At 34.9% G+C, this 17,695-nt stretch overlaps 1 protein-coding gene across 1 annotated transcript in view; it reads right to left on the bottom strand.

Annotated features, from left to right (window-relative positions):
- Positions 1-17,695, bottom strand: part of LOC111512693 (probable multidrug resistance-associated protein lethal(2)03659) — a 37,132-nt gene that overhangs the window by 17,732 nt on the left and 1,705 nt on the right. Inside the window, 5 exon segments of the mRNA XM_074174986.1 lie at positions 763-1,989; positions 4,317-4,473; positions 7,408-7,578; positions 10,189-10,448; positions 10,590-10,820. Of these exon segments, the coding sequence (XP_074031087.1) occupies positions 763-1,989; positions 4,317-4,473; positions 7,408-7,578; positions 10,189-10,448; positions 10,590-10,820 (2,046 nt within the window).

The raw sequence follows: 17,695 nt of genomic DNA, 5'->3' as shown, positions 1-17,695 counted from the left end.
GAAATTCAAAGAAGCCGCATACTTGTAGTCCAACAATGTATTCAGCCAAGCAAGCGTAGAGATAGGCAACATATGGAAACCCATAATCAAGCAAAAACTGTCCAACTCCCGCCAAACGGTCATCTCCCGTCAAACCGGTGACGCGGAAAAAAGAAAGCGGAGATAAGTAAAAGTACTCGAATGACCCAAATATAGTCATCTTTCGGAGGAATTAGTCCAGTCATCACTTGAAGATGATTGTGGACACTAACAATCGAAACGTCGTGAAGTAACTTGGCTAGGAATCTATTGATTTTTCATTTTTGTCTAATTGTTCTATTTTACGTGTGTTTTATGTCAGTGTTATTTAATTTCAGGGTTTTTTTGCTTATTATAATTGTTATTTTTAGCTATTCTTTTCCAATTCTTTTTTTTATCAGTTCTCTCAGAGATTTCAAGTCATTTTTCAAGACAATGGAAGACCGAACTAATGAAATGCATCATGGAACATTGACAATCACTTTCAAACAAACAATAAAAAATACCATAGCAAATACAAAAATTTCAATATATTCGCGTGTACCTCATGGTACACTTACGATAGTAAACTGAATATGGGTATGAAATTTTGCTATAAAATTCATTTGAAATAATGTAGAATACTTATTATTATTATTATTATTATTATATACATGTACACATTGAATAATACCAGTAATATTATTGGTGAGTATTAGCTATTATTGTGGAATTACATGAATGAAAAGAAAATGTCACACTCACCAGTAACTCAGCAACTTTTCAGAGTAAGAAGTAGTAATTTGACTCAAAATGAAAACTCCCAAAGTAGCAGCCAAAACCAGTAATCCACCAGCTTTCCTATAGTATTTCAAGTATACACTGAAACTGACTTTTCCGGATATTTTACCTTCAAAGTAGATATTCGTAGATTTTTCTCCCATTAACATCGTATTCTCATCTACCTCATCGTAGTCTGGTTCCTCAATTTCAGCAAAACTATACTGGAAATGTTCAGAGTCAACATCGTCAATATAGTAGGTTATTCTCTTATCCAGAGATGCCTTCTGCTCTTCTAGAGACAAAGTTCTGCCATTTTCCATGAAAAGGGTATTGGATCCATTAACGAGCTTGATGTGATTGACGTTATTTGTTACTAAAATGACAATCTTATCTTTCAAAAACTCCATGATACAGTTTTTGAAAACGAATAGATTCACACGGTTATCAAGAGCTGCAAGACAGTCATCAAGTAAATAGATGTCGCTGTTTCTGTAAATAGCCCTTGCCAGGCTGATTCTGGACTGTTGTCCTTTACTCAAATTGACACCGTTATCACCCACGATCGTTTGGTCGCCATTTTCAAAACTGGCTAGATCTCTTCTCAGTGCGCAGACTCTCAGAACTTCCCTGTATCGTGCTTCGTTATATTCTTGTCCAAAGAGGATGTTCTGCTTGATTGTTGAAGGAAAAAGCCAAGGATCTTGTGGAGCATATGATATAGTCCCTCTCACGTACATTTCGCCACTTTCAACAGCATTTTCCCGCAGGATACTCTTCAGCAATGATGTTTTACCACAACCAACGCTACCCGTGACTAGAAACAACCCATTTTCAACTGCCATAGAGACATCTTCGAGGATTGTAGCACCGTTGATTTTCACGGAAACATGATTCAGATACACTTCTGGAGTACCTCCAGTGATTTCCTTTTCATCTGTTTCTTCTGCATTTAAAAATTCGTTCAACCTCTTCAGTGATGCTATCACTTCAGAGCCTTGGGCAAGACCGTACGGAATAGAAACAATAATGTAGGACCTCAGACTTTGAAAGTTAGCTTGAATAAAAGAAATTATCTCTGCGTTTGCCAGGTGTCCAGTCCAAATGTAAGTCATCAGAAGGAGATAAAATGCCAGATTCGATGCGAGAGAAGATACGATGAGCATAAAACATTTGAGGTAGTACACTGGAGTGAGGTATTTCAGTTCCTCTCTGAAATTGGAATGAGATTCATTCATGCGTTAATACGTTTGATTTGAATAAACTTGAAATATAAAGTAGTCTTTCGAAATTTCGAAATGAAGTAGAACTATATAATTTGTGGACTAGTTACTGGATTTTATAGTACCAAATTTCAACAAGTTTGAGGTTATATAAGTAAAACTGAGTGTATTCAAACTGAAACGACACTAGCAAAAAAAATAGTAAGTAAAATGGCGTGCCACGCCGTTTTACTTTTTATTAATATTCCTTTAAAATGCGCTGCATTATTTTGTTTGTTGAATTTCAGTAATACATGAATTAAATTGATTGTTGATAATTTTTATTCGACGCTGACGTCGCGTGTATTTTTGTGTAACTACATTACTGCATATATGTATGGCGTTGGCCATAGTACGGTAATAATCCGTTCGACCGCAGCGACGAATAAAAATTATCAACAATCAATTTAATTCATCTATCACCTTAATGCAACAGTCAAAACAATAAATTTTTACAAAATACCAATTAATAATATTCCTTTGAAATGAGCTGAATTATTTTGTTTGTTGAATTTCAGTGATACATAAATTAAATTGATTGTTGATGAGTTTTATTTGGCACCACGGTTGAACGGCGTTTTGTTGTACTATAAATGAACTAGCATGTTGCCATATGTAACACTTGAAGTTTTTGATAAATCCGCTCGATACCAGTGCCGAATTGAAGTTATCAACAATCGTTTTAAATGTATCTTTAAAATACAACAAACTTTTTAAATCATGAAAAAATTCAATTATTTCTCAGAAATTAGCTTTTTAAAAAGATTGATGAAATAAAATGATACCTTCTTGAGAATGTTTTGCACACGAGTTTAAAAAAAATCTGTCTGTTCTGTTTAAAATATGTTTTTCCGTCAACCAGCTATCGCACCCCTACGAACGACAACCCTCAGAAGTCGAAACTTGTGCGAGCTAAGGATTAACGAGGTCTTACCTTTTAACGTGTGATTCCTAACACGGGTTGGACGATAGTAAGTGAAGATCGATTGTTCAGACTAGGGCTTGAACCACCGACCAACACGGCAGTCAATTCGAGTGAGTGAACAAAGCACCCACGCCGAACCGCTTGGCTACCGACTGACCAAATGTAACCAAATTTCAAATTGAATGCATTAAAGTGAATGTTGGAAATATTCAAAACTTTCAATAAAATTGAAATATAACAATCTTAATTATTCATAGAAAAATATTTAGTATGGAAAGTTAATTTGTTATATTTTCAGACAAACGAAAGTGTATTTTTATTACCAACAATGTTTCATGGAAAAATTTTGACAGTCATTCAAATATATTCATTAAAATTTTATTCCCAAACTTACTTTCAGAAAGTGAATTTGAAGTTTCTTTATAATTCAACAGTCATATAAATAACTAACATTTTATTCAAAGGTCAAAATTATATGCGGAATTGAAACGTTTGTTGAATTTACTCGAATAATACATTCCATTGACTGTTGAATAAAAATGTTTGTTCATTGCTGAGTTGAACTATATGTATATTTATTATTTTTCAGCATAATATATAGTAAATTGGCGTTCCATTTTCCAATAATCTGAAATGATATTTTTCTTCGGAATCAATAACGGCTTCAAGTTATTTCATTAGTCTTTTTTATTCAAATAACAATTTTATTCATGTAACATTTTAAATCAAGTGTCATTTAAAATAGAACAAATTTTGGGAAAAATCGTTTTTAATGTGTTCAACAAATGCATGAATCAATTGAATTAAAACAAATAAATTGTTAGGTGAATTAATTGAGGAATGAATATACACAAAATGTTCTTCTTCACTCCTTCAGTGGAAAGAATAATGAGCGGTTTCTTAATAAATGAATTTGTTACTTGATGAAAGGTTTCTTTTGGATCCATTTGGAGAGATGATATGTTCAGGAAAGTATCTAATAAATGAAGTTTTCCGATAAGAAAACACCAGCTTTTCACACAAAGTAGTTTTGGTACTAGAGAAAAAATCTCTTGAAAATGTTCCTATTGATTTGAGAGGGTGATTTTTTCAAGAAAGTATCTAATGAATGAAATCTTCCGATTTATAGCGAACTATAAGATTTTCATGAGAAGTAATTTTCTGAAAAATTGATTTCAGTCTTGATGAAAAAATATTTTTTTGAAAATGTTTGTTTGGGAGTTTTATGAAAAATATTCTATCCGAAGTTTTCGATGATGAAGTTGGGGGCAACAGTTATCACTTACTCAGGCGGTTATTCAAATATGGAGAGTATTATGAAAATATTACCGGAGGCAAGCGAATATACGTACTTTCTCAGTTCCAAAATTTTTCTGCCAAACACGGTTTCCCATGTATACATTTTGATAGTTTTGATAGCAGATAATACTTCTGTGGTCAGTTGAATTCTTTCATCAGTTTTCTTGGCTGATTTCATCCTCATTTGACTGACTTTTTTGGAGACGTAAACTGAAAATATGGTAAAAAACTATTTATATCACTCCTACTACTATTATCATCTTCACTTCATTTGAAGATAGTATTGAATGATTCAGATTCATACCGGTTTATAAAAAGTCTTTGACTAGGAAGTATAAGATTGTTGAAGGAAAGGAAATTATTTGAATCTGGTGCTGTTGAAGTCTAAATCTGAAATAGATTCTTAATTATATAATTTTATGAAATTTGAAATTCAGTAAGAAGTAAAATCCAGTATATTTCAACTCACGAAATGAATACAAAAACGAATGAATGCTATCTAACACTTTCATGACTGAAGAGAATTTTAGAATTTGCATTCGGATAAATCTTGAGGTGGGGCAATATCATAATTAGAATTCTTTGGTAACTATCTAGACACATGATTTCATCCTACATGAAGTGGAATAACAAGCAAGTTTTGAGAGCTCATAACATAAATATATTGTTCTCAAGTCTTATTTCAAATTTGGTGGATTTTGATTTTCGTTGCTGAGTTCTGAAAACCACACTACATTGCCAAAATTATTGGTTACCCAAATATCTCTCAGATAATATTTGGTAGATATCATTCTCCTCAATTATTAGTTTTTCCATACAGAACAGTTCAGTTTCAGTAATCCTCAAACATAAATCTTTTATCTTCATTCGCTGCTTCGCGTAAAATGCACCCAAATATTGCAATCAACTACTCTGTGAATTGAGATCTCACACAGCTGATAATTTTGAAAAAATCCTAAAGACATAGCTATTGAATCAGTTTATTGTCCGTCCTCGATCCTAGCAAACCAAATGGGAAATTTAATTCGGGGTTACTCTTTTTCCCCTTACTTTCAAGGTATCTAATGTTACGCAGCCTGTTATTGTATTATCACTATTTTGTTTCATTATTTCATTATTGCAGTTCATTTTAGTTTCCTATGGTGTAAGAGGTCCTGAGTTTGTGCTGGTCAGACCCAGTCTCAGGAAGCCCCTATACATTGAGTCTTCTGCATTTGTCCGACTGAGATTTCTATCTTAGTGCGGAAAGCCAGAATGATTTTGAAATTCGAGGATAGAGAGGCCATCATTCCACTAAGGACTCCAATAATTAGAACAAGCATCTTGACAAAGTGGTCTGAACAAAGCCTGGGGAGTTCGAAGGGAAAATCTCGATATTTTATCCGTTTTCCACTACTTTTCTGACGATATTCGTCTCACCAGGAGCTGAAAACTCCACGACAAATATCGTCTTGCTCTGGTGGTCCAGACGAATTACATCAGGCTCATTATCATGTATGAGCCTGAGGGCGGGAACGAATAGTTCCAATAAATTCGACACTTCTCGTTCCTCAAAACTGGTTCAATGTCCCCCGGAGCGTAGACCAATACTGGTGTCTCTTCTATGTCGTAAGAGTGCCGTATGTGATGATGAAGTATTCTTATGGCCGTGTTATGTCGATGGATATAGGCCAAGTCTGCATATGCAAGTGCAAGCAAGTGCATTAGTGTCTCAGACGCCTCGCGGCAGGCACTGCACCTTGTGTCAGGAACCTCTATACCCATCACGCGACTGCGGTAGACTTTTAAAGACACCATTCTGGCAGACCATGATGATCCTCTCAGTTTCCAACTTCAGCCCAATCGAATTGAGGAAAACGTAGGTCAGGTGCTTTGATAAGCTGAGGTCTTCAATGTAGTTGAAAAAGACCCCCTGCATTGGCTTGTGTTGCCATTGGAGTGATGTAATCTCTGTTCAGTTCACCAGCTGCTCGGGCAGCTGCCCTAAATGGAAATGCTACAATTTCTGCTTTCTCATGACTGCGGTATACGAAAGTGGTCCCAGTGGACTACTTTCGGCGATTGTTTGAAAATATCACTGTATTAGAAAGTAAACAATCTATAAAGCATATGTTTCATGTTTTCAGTATCTGTTTGTCAGCATCAATACCGAACGGTTTCAATAAATTTGTGAAAATAGAGAAAATTGGTATTCGTTATATGGTACGATACTAGAAGTTGTAACACTCCAGCCCAACCAATATAGAAGCTGAACTGAATTTCTCTATATTGATAATAATGATTTATCTACTCATAATATTCAGATGTACAAGAGAGTGACTAATAATAATAGCAAATAAAATAGAAAACCCATAAAAGGTGGAACCTTGTGCGTGGGTATTCAATTAAAACATAAGTCTGATCTATAAAATGTAATAATAGAATGAACATAATGATAATAATAATAATAGGTCTTCATTCCCAGAATTATACAATAAATAAATGTGAACATTTACTGAAACGGAAAGGCTGAAGATCAGTTGGTTGCATCAAAAGATGCAACTTCTGTTTTTCATCTCAGTGTGTTATGTACAATATATGTTCAGATCAGAGAGTTAACAATGATAATACAATACAACAATGAAAGTGAATTTAGTATGGAAGTGTAGGTAAAGTTATGCGCCCACAAAAATATTAATCTATTTTCTACCTGTTAGTTTTCAGTTGGTGACATATCTTTTATATTTTTCCAGGGTCCAATACAGAATTACTTTTTACGCCTTCAAGAAAACATTTTGAACACTTTTTTCATTGTATAGTTATTGCTCAATGCTGCATTATATTTTATAACGGTTACTTGGAATTACTGAAAAATTGTTACTGGAAAATTGTATTTCAATTATTCCATAAAATTTTTCACGAAACTCTTTTTCATGTGTGTTAAGAATGTTTGTTAGTAAGTGCCGCTATGTCTATAAAACTGTTTTGTAATGTTTGTGAAAGGCCTTACAAAATATTAATAACGACTATAATGTTTTATAAAACGGTGGCAATTTCCTATTTATAGCTATTATAAACACATTGAAAATATTTCTGGGAGAAATACAGTTTTATGATTCTCTCACAAGCATTATAAAATATAAAATTGCTAGTTGAGATACTCACACTGAAAAGGTATGATCAACAGATAGAATCCAAGACCAGCTACAACTGAAAAACTGATTCGCTGATAAAGCAAATATCCAATCATTATAGTTTGTATCAGACCAATCCACATATCGTTGACGAAAGTCAAAGCATTTTCGAAGGCAAAGACGTCCTTTGTGATGAGAGTAACTGAAAAAAAGAACCTTCGCATAGATAGATAGATAGATAGATATTTGTTCATGCTATTACACAAAGTGTTTTTACATAGTCAAATCAATAATTTGATAAACTCAAAAGAACACACACATACATATACAGCAGACACACATAACTCATATAGGTATATACACATTTACATATACATAAATAGAATTACACTATTAATTATTAAATTATTAGATACACCCTAGGGTAACAGTAACATTACATCCACCAGACTTAGTGAGATGTACATACTTATCTAGTTGAATATAAAAAGAAATCAAAGTATTTTTCGAATGAGTAAAAACTTTCCGCAATAAAATTTTTTTTGATTTTAATTTTTAATCGATTCATTTTCAGGGCTACGTCTTTTAGATCAGTGGGAAGAGCATTGTAAAATTTTATTGCCAGATATCTGTAAGAGTGCTTAGTTTTGGTTATCCTTGGTTTAGGCAATCTAAAGTCCATTCTCTTTCTAGTGGGGTATTTATGTATTTCTTCATTTTTAATCATATTGCTTCTGGAGATTTCCTTCCTCATGTAGATTAAGCATTCATATATATATAAAACAGGAAGGAAGTGTTAAAATTCCAAATTGTCTAAAAATTGGTTTACAATGTTCATTGAAACTTTTCCCAGCCATTATCCTGAGTACTTTTTTTTGTAGGGTAAATATTTTAGCTGAGTGACTCGAGGATCCCCATACTATCAAAGTTTACGTCATTGTTGAATGGAATAATGAAAAATATGATATCCTCAAATATTCTTCCGTTAGTTTGCTTTTCAGCTGTCTTAATATATGTGGCAGTTGAGAGACATTTTGATAGATACTTGATATGATATGAAAAATTCAAGCTGTTGTCGAGCTGTACACCGAGTAATTTTACTGGATCTTCATCTCTTTGTTCAACCAGTGTAAAGCTGAGATTCAGAGTTTTGTCAGAGTTGAGGAAAAGGTAGTTACTCTTATTCCACATCCGAAAGAGTTCATCAGAATCTATCATAAGGTCTCCTAATGACCGACTGTTTGTGTCACAATGTATTATTGATACATCGTCAGCATAACCAAAAGGGTGAATAGAGGTGCTTAGACTCTGTATATTGAACATCATATTATTGACATAAATAATAAAAAGAATGGGACCTAGTACAGATCCTTGTGGTACTCCGTGCTCCATGGCTACAAAATCGGATACTTCATTTTTCCAGTGCACTCTGGTTTTCCTATTTACAAGGTATGACTTGAATAAATTCAGTTGTCCACCTCTAATCCCATAGTATTCAAGTTTTCCAGCCATAATCTTATGATTTACCGTATCGAAGGCACGTGAAAGGTCATAGAATTTCGCGTTATAGTGTTCTTTTGTTTCGAAAGACTCCAATACTTTATCACAAACATCACTTAGGGCAGTAACTGTGGATTTTCCAGATCGATAACCGTACTGAAAGTTGGTAAGTAACTCATTTTTTTCAAAGAATTCCACCAGTCTAATTTTTAATACTAACTATCTCGATAATTTTTGCTGGAATGGGTATTATAGAGATGGGACGATAACTATTAGCATGATCATGGTTACCTTTTTTAAATATTGAAGATATCTGGGAGAGTTTGAAAACTTCCAGAAAGGTGTTATGCGCAATACAAAAATTAATTAGATGTGTTGAGAGCTCAATGATAAAATCACTGATCAGTTTTATAATTATACTGTTCAATTCAAACACATCTTTGACGGACGAGGTTTCTAGACCCTTTATGATGTTATCAATCTCATTTTCAGTTATAGGATATAAGAAGATAGATTTGTCTATAGTTGGTGCCAATTTGAGATACCTGTAGAAATCGTCATTGTCTCTATTATTCACAAACTGCGTCATCACATTATCGATTACATTCACAAAGCATTGAGTGAAGTCATCTGCAGATATATCAGACTCGACTGTACACTAATTTTTATTTTCTCTGTTGCAATTAATAACATTCCAGGCTGCTTTTTGCTTATTATTAGATTGGTCTATGTATTCCGAATTACTTTCCAATTTAGATATATTCAGTAGGCATAGTTGAAGACTAGCTGTAAATCAAATCAATCAAAAGGACAATTTGTTCATGCCAGTCCCAACTTACCTACACTGTAGGTTAATGGACTGACACCTATCAGAAAACAACTACTTCTCTGGATAATACCACAAAGGGCGTTGGATTATATCCGACAGGTGTCAGTGCAGGAATCTTCACAGAAGTATTTCCTAGTTGGTTACTACCTTGTTTACCAGATGGAGTGATGACAAATATGTTGTTTGTCGTTCGCTTCAACTTACTTAGAGGAATGATCTGAAAGAAATTCGATTTTCAATTATGGAATATTTGATGATGGCCAATATTGCACTGACGAGAGACCAAATAGCCCGAAACCGGTCTGCAAGTGTGGCCTTTCCTATAATTGAAAATTGATTCCAGCATTTGTGTCGCCAACAGCATATGCACGAAATACTTCTGTGAAGATTCCCACACTGACACCTGTTGGTATTAGCCAGGGGAATAGCCAGAGTATTCAGAAGAAGCACTATATTTCACGAGCTAAATTCAATAACACGCACCTATTTTACCAGTAGTCATATCAGAAAACGATTCTGGTTTCAACCTCAGTGCCTTTCTATAAATTAGGGCTGCAACTGCTGTTCTCACTTTAATCCCAATTTCGTTGATGAATTGCTCATAGTTGTGATTGTAAATAGTGGTAAGAAAGTTCAGACCAATTACTAAGGCAGCATTTTGATAAAGGTCGCTTTTGGAAATCGTTTGTTGATTGGGTTGAAAATATGCTACCAGCATACTTATTGCTGTAGGTTGGATAAATCTGGAATTTCAAAAAAAATTAACGAAAAGTGGATCAGTTACCAAAAGAGAAATATAACAGATATAGAAACTGTAAATAGAAGGGCTTTGCGTTGAATGCATTTCAGATTGTTCTACAGTTTGAATATTCATGAGTACTCACATCAGTGAAGTTCTCACCACAAACTGAATGATCCCCAATATGATATAACTCAGCCCAAAGGAAGATAATATTGCCAGAGCTAGGGAACGGCCTTTTTTCTTCGATTGCTGCTTCCATCGACGTTCTAATTTGGTTCCTAGGTTTTCAGAACTCAGGCTATTCACAACTTCGTAAACATCATCCTCTTCCAAGGTTTTTTTCGTGCTCTTCTTGAACAACGGGTACACAAAGCTGAAAATCGAACAAGAATGGCAAATGAAGGAAGTTATGGTAACATAAAAATGAAGGCTCAGTGCACAAAATGTGGAACTGATAAAAATGAAATCAATATGGAGAAAACAAATTGGTAGAGTTCACATTCATTTGAATATTGCGAAATAACGACTGCGTTATTTTCTATTGAAATTTGCAATTCATTTCTTCAAATTGCAATGCTACTTAACTAAAACTATGGAAATGAACTTTGAAACGTTCAAGCCAGTCTCGAATATACCTACACAGTAGGTTGAATGGAGCATAGCCCACTGACCAATAAGAAAAGAATCGGGCAAATTTCTGATATGCAGTTGGTTAGTACTTCATCCACCAGATGGAGTAACATTTTGATGTTGGCTCCATCTTGGGAAGAGGACTGAAATACTCTGAACGAATTCCGATTTTCAATTATGGAATATCATTGACTTTAGGTCGATGATGGCCACTATCTTGCACTGATGAGTGCAAAAAATAGGCAAAAAAAAACAAAATCAAACATTGAAAATGTAATAGAAATCAAAAATTGAGAGATTTCAAATCATATCCTAATAAACAACGGAAGTCCGAACTAATGAAATTCAATATAATTAATAACTCACACGTCAGAATCAATCACAATTCATAACTCGCTACCTCAATGCCAATCAGAGGATTGAAAGTACTCTATATATAATTTAGTGACATTATCTCAGGTCATTTCAAGGCTCACTTTCAAGGGAGCCTTGAAAATTTCCTTCTTCAAAATATGTTTAGACATATATGATTTCTAATGAAAACTTTCACGTATAGTCAGTGGGCATACTTGAAGACTGGCTATAAATCAAATCATCTAAAAGAACAATTCGTTCAGGCCAGTCTCAACACCCTACACAGTAGGTTAATGGACTGACACCTATCAGAAAACAACTACTCCCCTGGCTAATACCACGAAGGGCGTTGGATTATATCCGACAGGTGTCAGTGCAGGATTCTTCACTGAAGTTATTCCTGCATATGCTGTTGGCGATAAACTGCCGCAATAGATTTTCAATTATTGGAACACACTTGCAGACCGGTTTCGGGCTGTTTGGCCACTCATCAGTGCAAGGTAGTGTATATCATCAACATAAAGTCGATGATTTCCGATAATTGAAAATCGAATTCCGTCAGAGTATCATTCCTCGAACTAAGCTGAAGACTACAACAAACAACAGGTTTGTCGTCGCTCCATCTGCCTGTGAACAAGGTAACCAACTGCATATCCAAATTTGCCCAATTCCTCGTAAAAGGAAAGAAATCTTTCACGTATAGTCAGTGGGCATACTTGAAGACTGGCTATAAATCAAATCATCTAAAAGAACAATTCGTTCAGGCCAGTCTCAACACCCTACACAGTAGGTTAATGGACTGACACCTATCAGAAAACAACTACTCCCCTGGCTAATACCACGAAGGGCGTTGGATTATATCCGACAGGTGTCAGTGCAGGATTCTTCACTGAAGTTATTCCTGCATATGCTGTTGGCGATAAACTGCCGCAATAGATTTTCAATTATTGGAACACACTTGCAGACCGGTTTCGGGCTGTTTGGCCACTCATCAGTGCAAGGTAGTGTATATCATCAACATAAAGTCGATGATTTCCGATAATTGAAAATCGAATTCCGTCAGAGTATCATTCCTCGAACTAAGCTGAAGACTACAACAAACAACAGGTTTGTCGTCGCTCCATCTGCCTGTGAACAAGGCAGATGGAGCGACGACAAACCTGTTGTTTGTTGTAGTCTTCAGCTTAGTTCGAGGAATGATACTCTGACGGAATTCGATTTTCAATTATCGGAAATCATCGACTTTATGTTGATGATATACACTACCTTGCACTGATGAGTGGCCAAACAGCCCGAAACCGGTCTGCAAGTGTGTTCCAATAATTGAAAATCTATTGCGGCAGTTTATCGCCAACAGCATATGCAGGAATAACTTCAGTGAAGAATCCTGCACTGACACCTGTCGGATATAATCCAACGCCCTTCGTGGTATTAGCCAGGGGAGTAGTTGTTTTCTGATAGGTGTCAGTCCATTAACCTACTGTGTAGGGTGTTGAGACTGGCCTGAACGAATTGTTCTTTTAGATGATTTGTTCTAATGAAAAGTTGGCATGGGAACATGGACCCGGAGAGTAAAAACGAGCGTACACTTTGAAAAACTCGTGATATGATAACAAATTGATACTTTTCAAAAGTTCGTCACTTGAAAACAAAATGAAAGCAATTATAAATTCGAACAAATTCATGTCAAACTTGCGAGCAGATTCTTGGAGTAGTGGTTAGAACTCTGGGCTACCTTGCCGAAGGTCCAGTATTCAACTTCTGGTCAATTCATGTCTACGACTGTTTTTCTTTTTTTTCCCACTCAATCTGAGAACCATATTTGGAATTGAAAGAATAATAAAAATAGTGAGTATTTTGAATGCTTCCCTGAAATACTTCTTGTTATGGAATGTAATAGTTTTACCCTGATTCGGTATATCCTCCATAATCATTTTGAAATATTCCTATTTCAATTCAAAGGAAAAGTATAGCATTTCACTCGTGAAGAATAGTCATTACTAGTTCAAACTCCATTCCCATGAGTACTGGACACATTTCTTGCTCGTTGAATAACAAACTATTGTATATGAGTCAGAAAAGCTAGTTTCTGAACAACCGTGTGGCCATACTCAATCAACAACTTTGAAAAAGTTTTATCGTTGGTGTGATGACTGCTACCTGGGACCTCCCGAGTAATTGTTTTATTTTTAGTACATTGTCTACATCATTATCATCTTTTTTTCCGATAAAATTGTTTAACATATTTTTTTGACTTTATCACATCAAGTTTTTAGTTTTTAATTTTGTTACTCAATTCTTCTCACTTTGTTTAGTTCATTTATTGCCTTAGTATTATAACAAGGTAATATGTATGTGATCCGGCATTTTGTAGTTTTCATTTTCTTCACAGTGAACCACGACTCTACTAGTCGAGCCCTGCCAGTTGATACCCACATTGAGGTAGCTGTGGAAAAATATGTGATTCGCCATTTTTCAGCTACCGCCATCTTGAATTCCCATTTTTTTCTTCAAAGTATACTAATTTTCTTCTAGTCAAGTCTTGCCATCTGATGTAAACATGTAAACCGCCATTTTGTAGCTGCGGCCATCTTGAGTTTGCATATTTTTCTGCTGTACTGCTATTCTACCAGTCAGGCCCTGTCATCTGATACTCATATGGAGGTGGTTGTGAAAAAACATGTAATCCATTATTTTGTAACTGCGGACATCTTGAATTTGCATCTTTTTCAAAGTGTACTCCTATTCTACTAGTCAAGCCCTGTCATTTGATATCCATATTGAGGTAGTTGTTGAAAAATTTGTTACGCGTCATTTTGTAGCTGCGACCATCTTGGATTTACAATGATACAGAATTAACTGAATTGTATTGTAATCAAAACTAAATGTGTGTACCAAATATCAGATCAAATTGTCAACAGAAAGGGGGTCAAACTTCAATTGCCAAATTTGACCCAAAGTAACAAACAGAATAAGTTATATCTGTCTGTTTAAAATCTGTTTTTCCGTTAACCAGCTGTCGCACCCCTATGAACGACAATCCTCAGAAGTCGACACTTGTGCGAGCTAAGGATTAACGAGGTCTTACCTTTTAACGTGTGATTCCTAACACGGGTTGGACGGTAGCAAGTGAAGATCGATCGTTCAGACTAGGGCTTGAACCACCGACCAACACGGCAGTCAATTCGAGTGAGTGAACAAAGCACCCACGCCAAACCGCCAATAAAATGACACAAATGCTGATTCATTCAGAATCCGCTTCAAGTGTCTCAACAAAAAGCAGTACCTATTCAAATTATTACTAATCTTATCACATATTTGGGATGACCATCTACATAAATGCCTAAAAACTTTACACCACTACATATTTCCGAAAGCCTGTTGCCAATATTGACATCTATATCACCGTATAGAAGTGTAAAATTATTCTGGTCAACTTAGAAATGTGGAAATGCCGGAAACCCAACTCCTATTCAAATTACCAATGCTTTCGAAAACACATTTACTCCTCAGTATTTCATACAGACAGATGGAACTAACTGTCTAGAAGATACTAGTGAGATTCTATCTAGTATTACAGATGCTGACATAAATAGAATTAAGATTCTTGTGGCATGTCCAAAAAATCCCTATAAACCTTTGAGATTAGAGACAAATAATTATTATAAAACTCTAGCTACTCCAGAAGGCAACAGCTTGGGCTACGTTTGTGGATATCTTTCAATAAAATGGTAAAGAAAACATTTATGTAAAGTATGCACAAATTTTTCCACGGCAGCTAGTACCACACTGAATGAAACAAATGTACATAGTTATTTCAGGCATATAGTAATTCAGAAGCCAAATAGTTTGGAAGTTTATATCTACCTCCAGATTCATTTTTACAAAGTATCATTCATCTAGAATATTATTGGAGTTTCTTTCCCAACACCAAATAGTTATTTTTAACTCCTCGACACTTGTTGGAAAGCGTTGCCACGAAACAAAAAATACTATTGGAAAGACCATGAGAAATAACGAATAAGTTCGTTATCCAATACTTTTGGACACCCGTCGGTATATCGACAGGAAAATTAAATATATCCTCGTACTATAATTATTCGAAAACTGAAAGCGTTGCTACGAAACAAAAAATACTATCGGAAAGACCATGAAATATAACGAATAATTCCGTTATCCAATCCTTTTGGACCCCCGTCGGTATATCGACAGAAAAATGAAATATATCCTCGTAATAATAATAATAATAATAATAATATATAATAATAATAATTACTCGAAAACTGAAGGCTTATTTAATTTTTCTGTCGATATACCAACGGGGGCCGAAAGGATTGGATATCGGAATTATTCGTTATTTCTTATGGTCCTCTCAGAAGTACTTTTTGTTTCGTGGCAACGCCTTCAGTTTTTGAGTAATTATAGTACGAGGATATATTCAATTTTTCTGACGATATACCGACGGGGGTCCGAAAGGATTGGATAACGGAATTATTCGTTATCTCTTATGGTCTTCACAAAAGTATTTTTTGTTTCGTGGCAACGTCTTCAGTTTTCAAGTACTTGTAGTACGAGAATATATTTCATATTTCTATCGATAAACCGACGGGAGTCCAAAAGGATTGAATAACGGAATTATTCGTTATTTCTTATGGTCTTCCCAAACGTATTTTTTGTTTCGTGACAACGCCTTCAGTTTTCGAGTAATCATTATTATTATATTAAATGTTATTATTATTATTAGTACGGGGATATATTTAATTTTTTTGTCGATATTCCGACGGTGGTCCGAAAGGATTGGATAACGGAATTATTCGTTATTTCTTATGGTCTTCTCAAAATTATTTTTGGTTTTGTGGCAACGCCTTCAGTTTTCGAGTAATTATAGTACGAGGATATATTTAAGTTTTCTATCGATAGCTCAATAGTTTTTGAAACTCGAAATATTTCGAGAATTTTACTTGAACTGTTGTCAGACATAATTTTTTTCTTCGCTTATTACGGCCAAACAAATTGATTTGACCCTGTTTATATTTTCATCTATATATCTTCTTTGTTGTCACAATGAATTTTGGCACCAGAAATATTTCTGATAGTTTACTGATAGTCGCGTCGAGAAATTATTTTTTTCCTCGTCTATCACGGTTTTGTCAGACATTATTTTTCTCTTCGCTTATTACAGCCAAATAAATTGATTTGACCCTGTATATAGACTTCCTTTATATCTTCTCTCCTACGAAGCCTACTAATTTTTGGCACTCGAAATATTTCGGATACTTTGCTTGAAGTTTTTTCAGACATTATTTTTTTTTCGTCTATTACGGCCAAACAAATTGTTTATACCTTGTATATAATTTCATCTGTATGTCTTTATTTTTGTGAATTTCAAGAATTTTTGGCACTCGAAATGTTTCTGATAGTTCAGTGATGATCGCGTCGAGAAATTATTTTTCCTCGCCTATTGCGGTCAAACAAATTGTTTTGACCCGGTATATATAATCTTTTGTATGTCTTCCTTTCTGTGAAATATAAGAATTTTTGACATTCAAAATATTTTGGGTGGATTATAAATAGTCTCTTCAAGGATCTATAGTAGTTAGAGTATGACTTTATGTTGAGCATTGTATAGAACAAACACATTATGTTCCCGTAAGATAATCTTACACACCGAAAGGACTTCAATAATCAGTAACCGAGAAAGTGGAAATTCTGACAACAATGCTCGCGTTTGCTCCTCTATCCCACATAAAATTTTCCCTACGTCAGAAAGTGTGGCCAGAAAACTGTGGCTTACTTCACATTAATGGTGGTTGTGGGTTCATGACTAACAATCGGAATTTTTCCTTTTCATCCATGACACAATGAATATTTTTCAAATTTTCCTTGACTTCTTTCTGATATAAATGGGTGGGATCGTTTCTGAGACCATCGTATATGCCAGCATTTAGAAAGTCTAAAGTCTTCTCCACGTATTCCTCTCTGTTCATGGCTATGACCGTTTTGCCTTCATCAGCTCGCGTAAAAACAATATTATCTTCTGCCGATGTCTCTTTTATGGATTTCACTAGTTTCAATTCCGGATTGAATCTACCTTTATGCATCTTTTCAGATTTTAAAATTTCTGCAGCAATATGTTTATTGGCGTAGCATGTCCCCATCAAAGCGATATCTGTATCAATTCGCAAAACTTCTAAATTCGTCGAATTTATGTTGGGTTTAATACTGTAATTGAGAGGTTTTCCTAATAGACGAATTCTATGTTAT

Source organism: Leptinotarsa decemlineata, unplaced genomic scaffold, assembly GCF_025532065.1.
Source record: "Leptinotarsa decemlineata unplaced genomic scaffold, Ldec_3_MD MMD2_tig00000882_RagTag_RagTag, whole genome shotgun sequence".
NCBI classification, from domain to species: Eukaryota; Metazoa; Arthropoda; class Insecta; order Coleoptera; family Chrysomelidae; genus Leptinotarsa; species Leptinotarsa decemlineata.
This window is presented reverse-complemented; position numbering and strand designations above follow the sequence as displayed.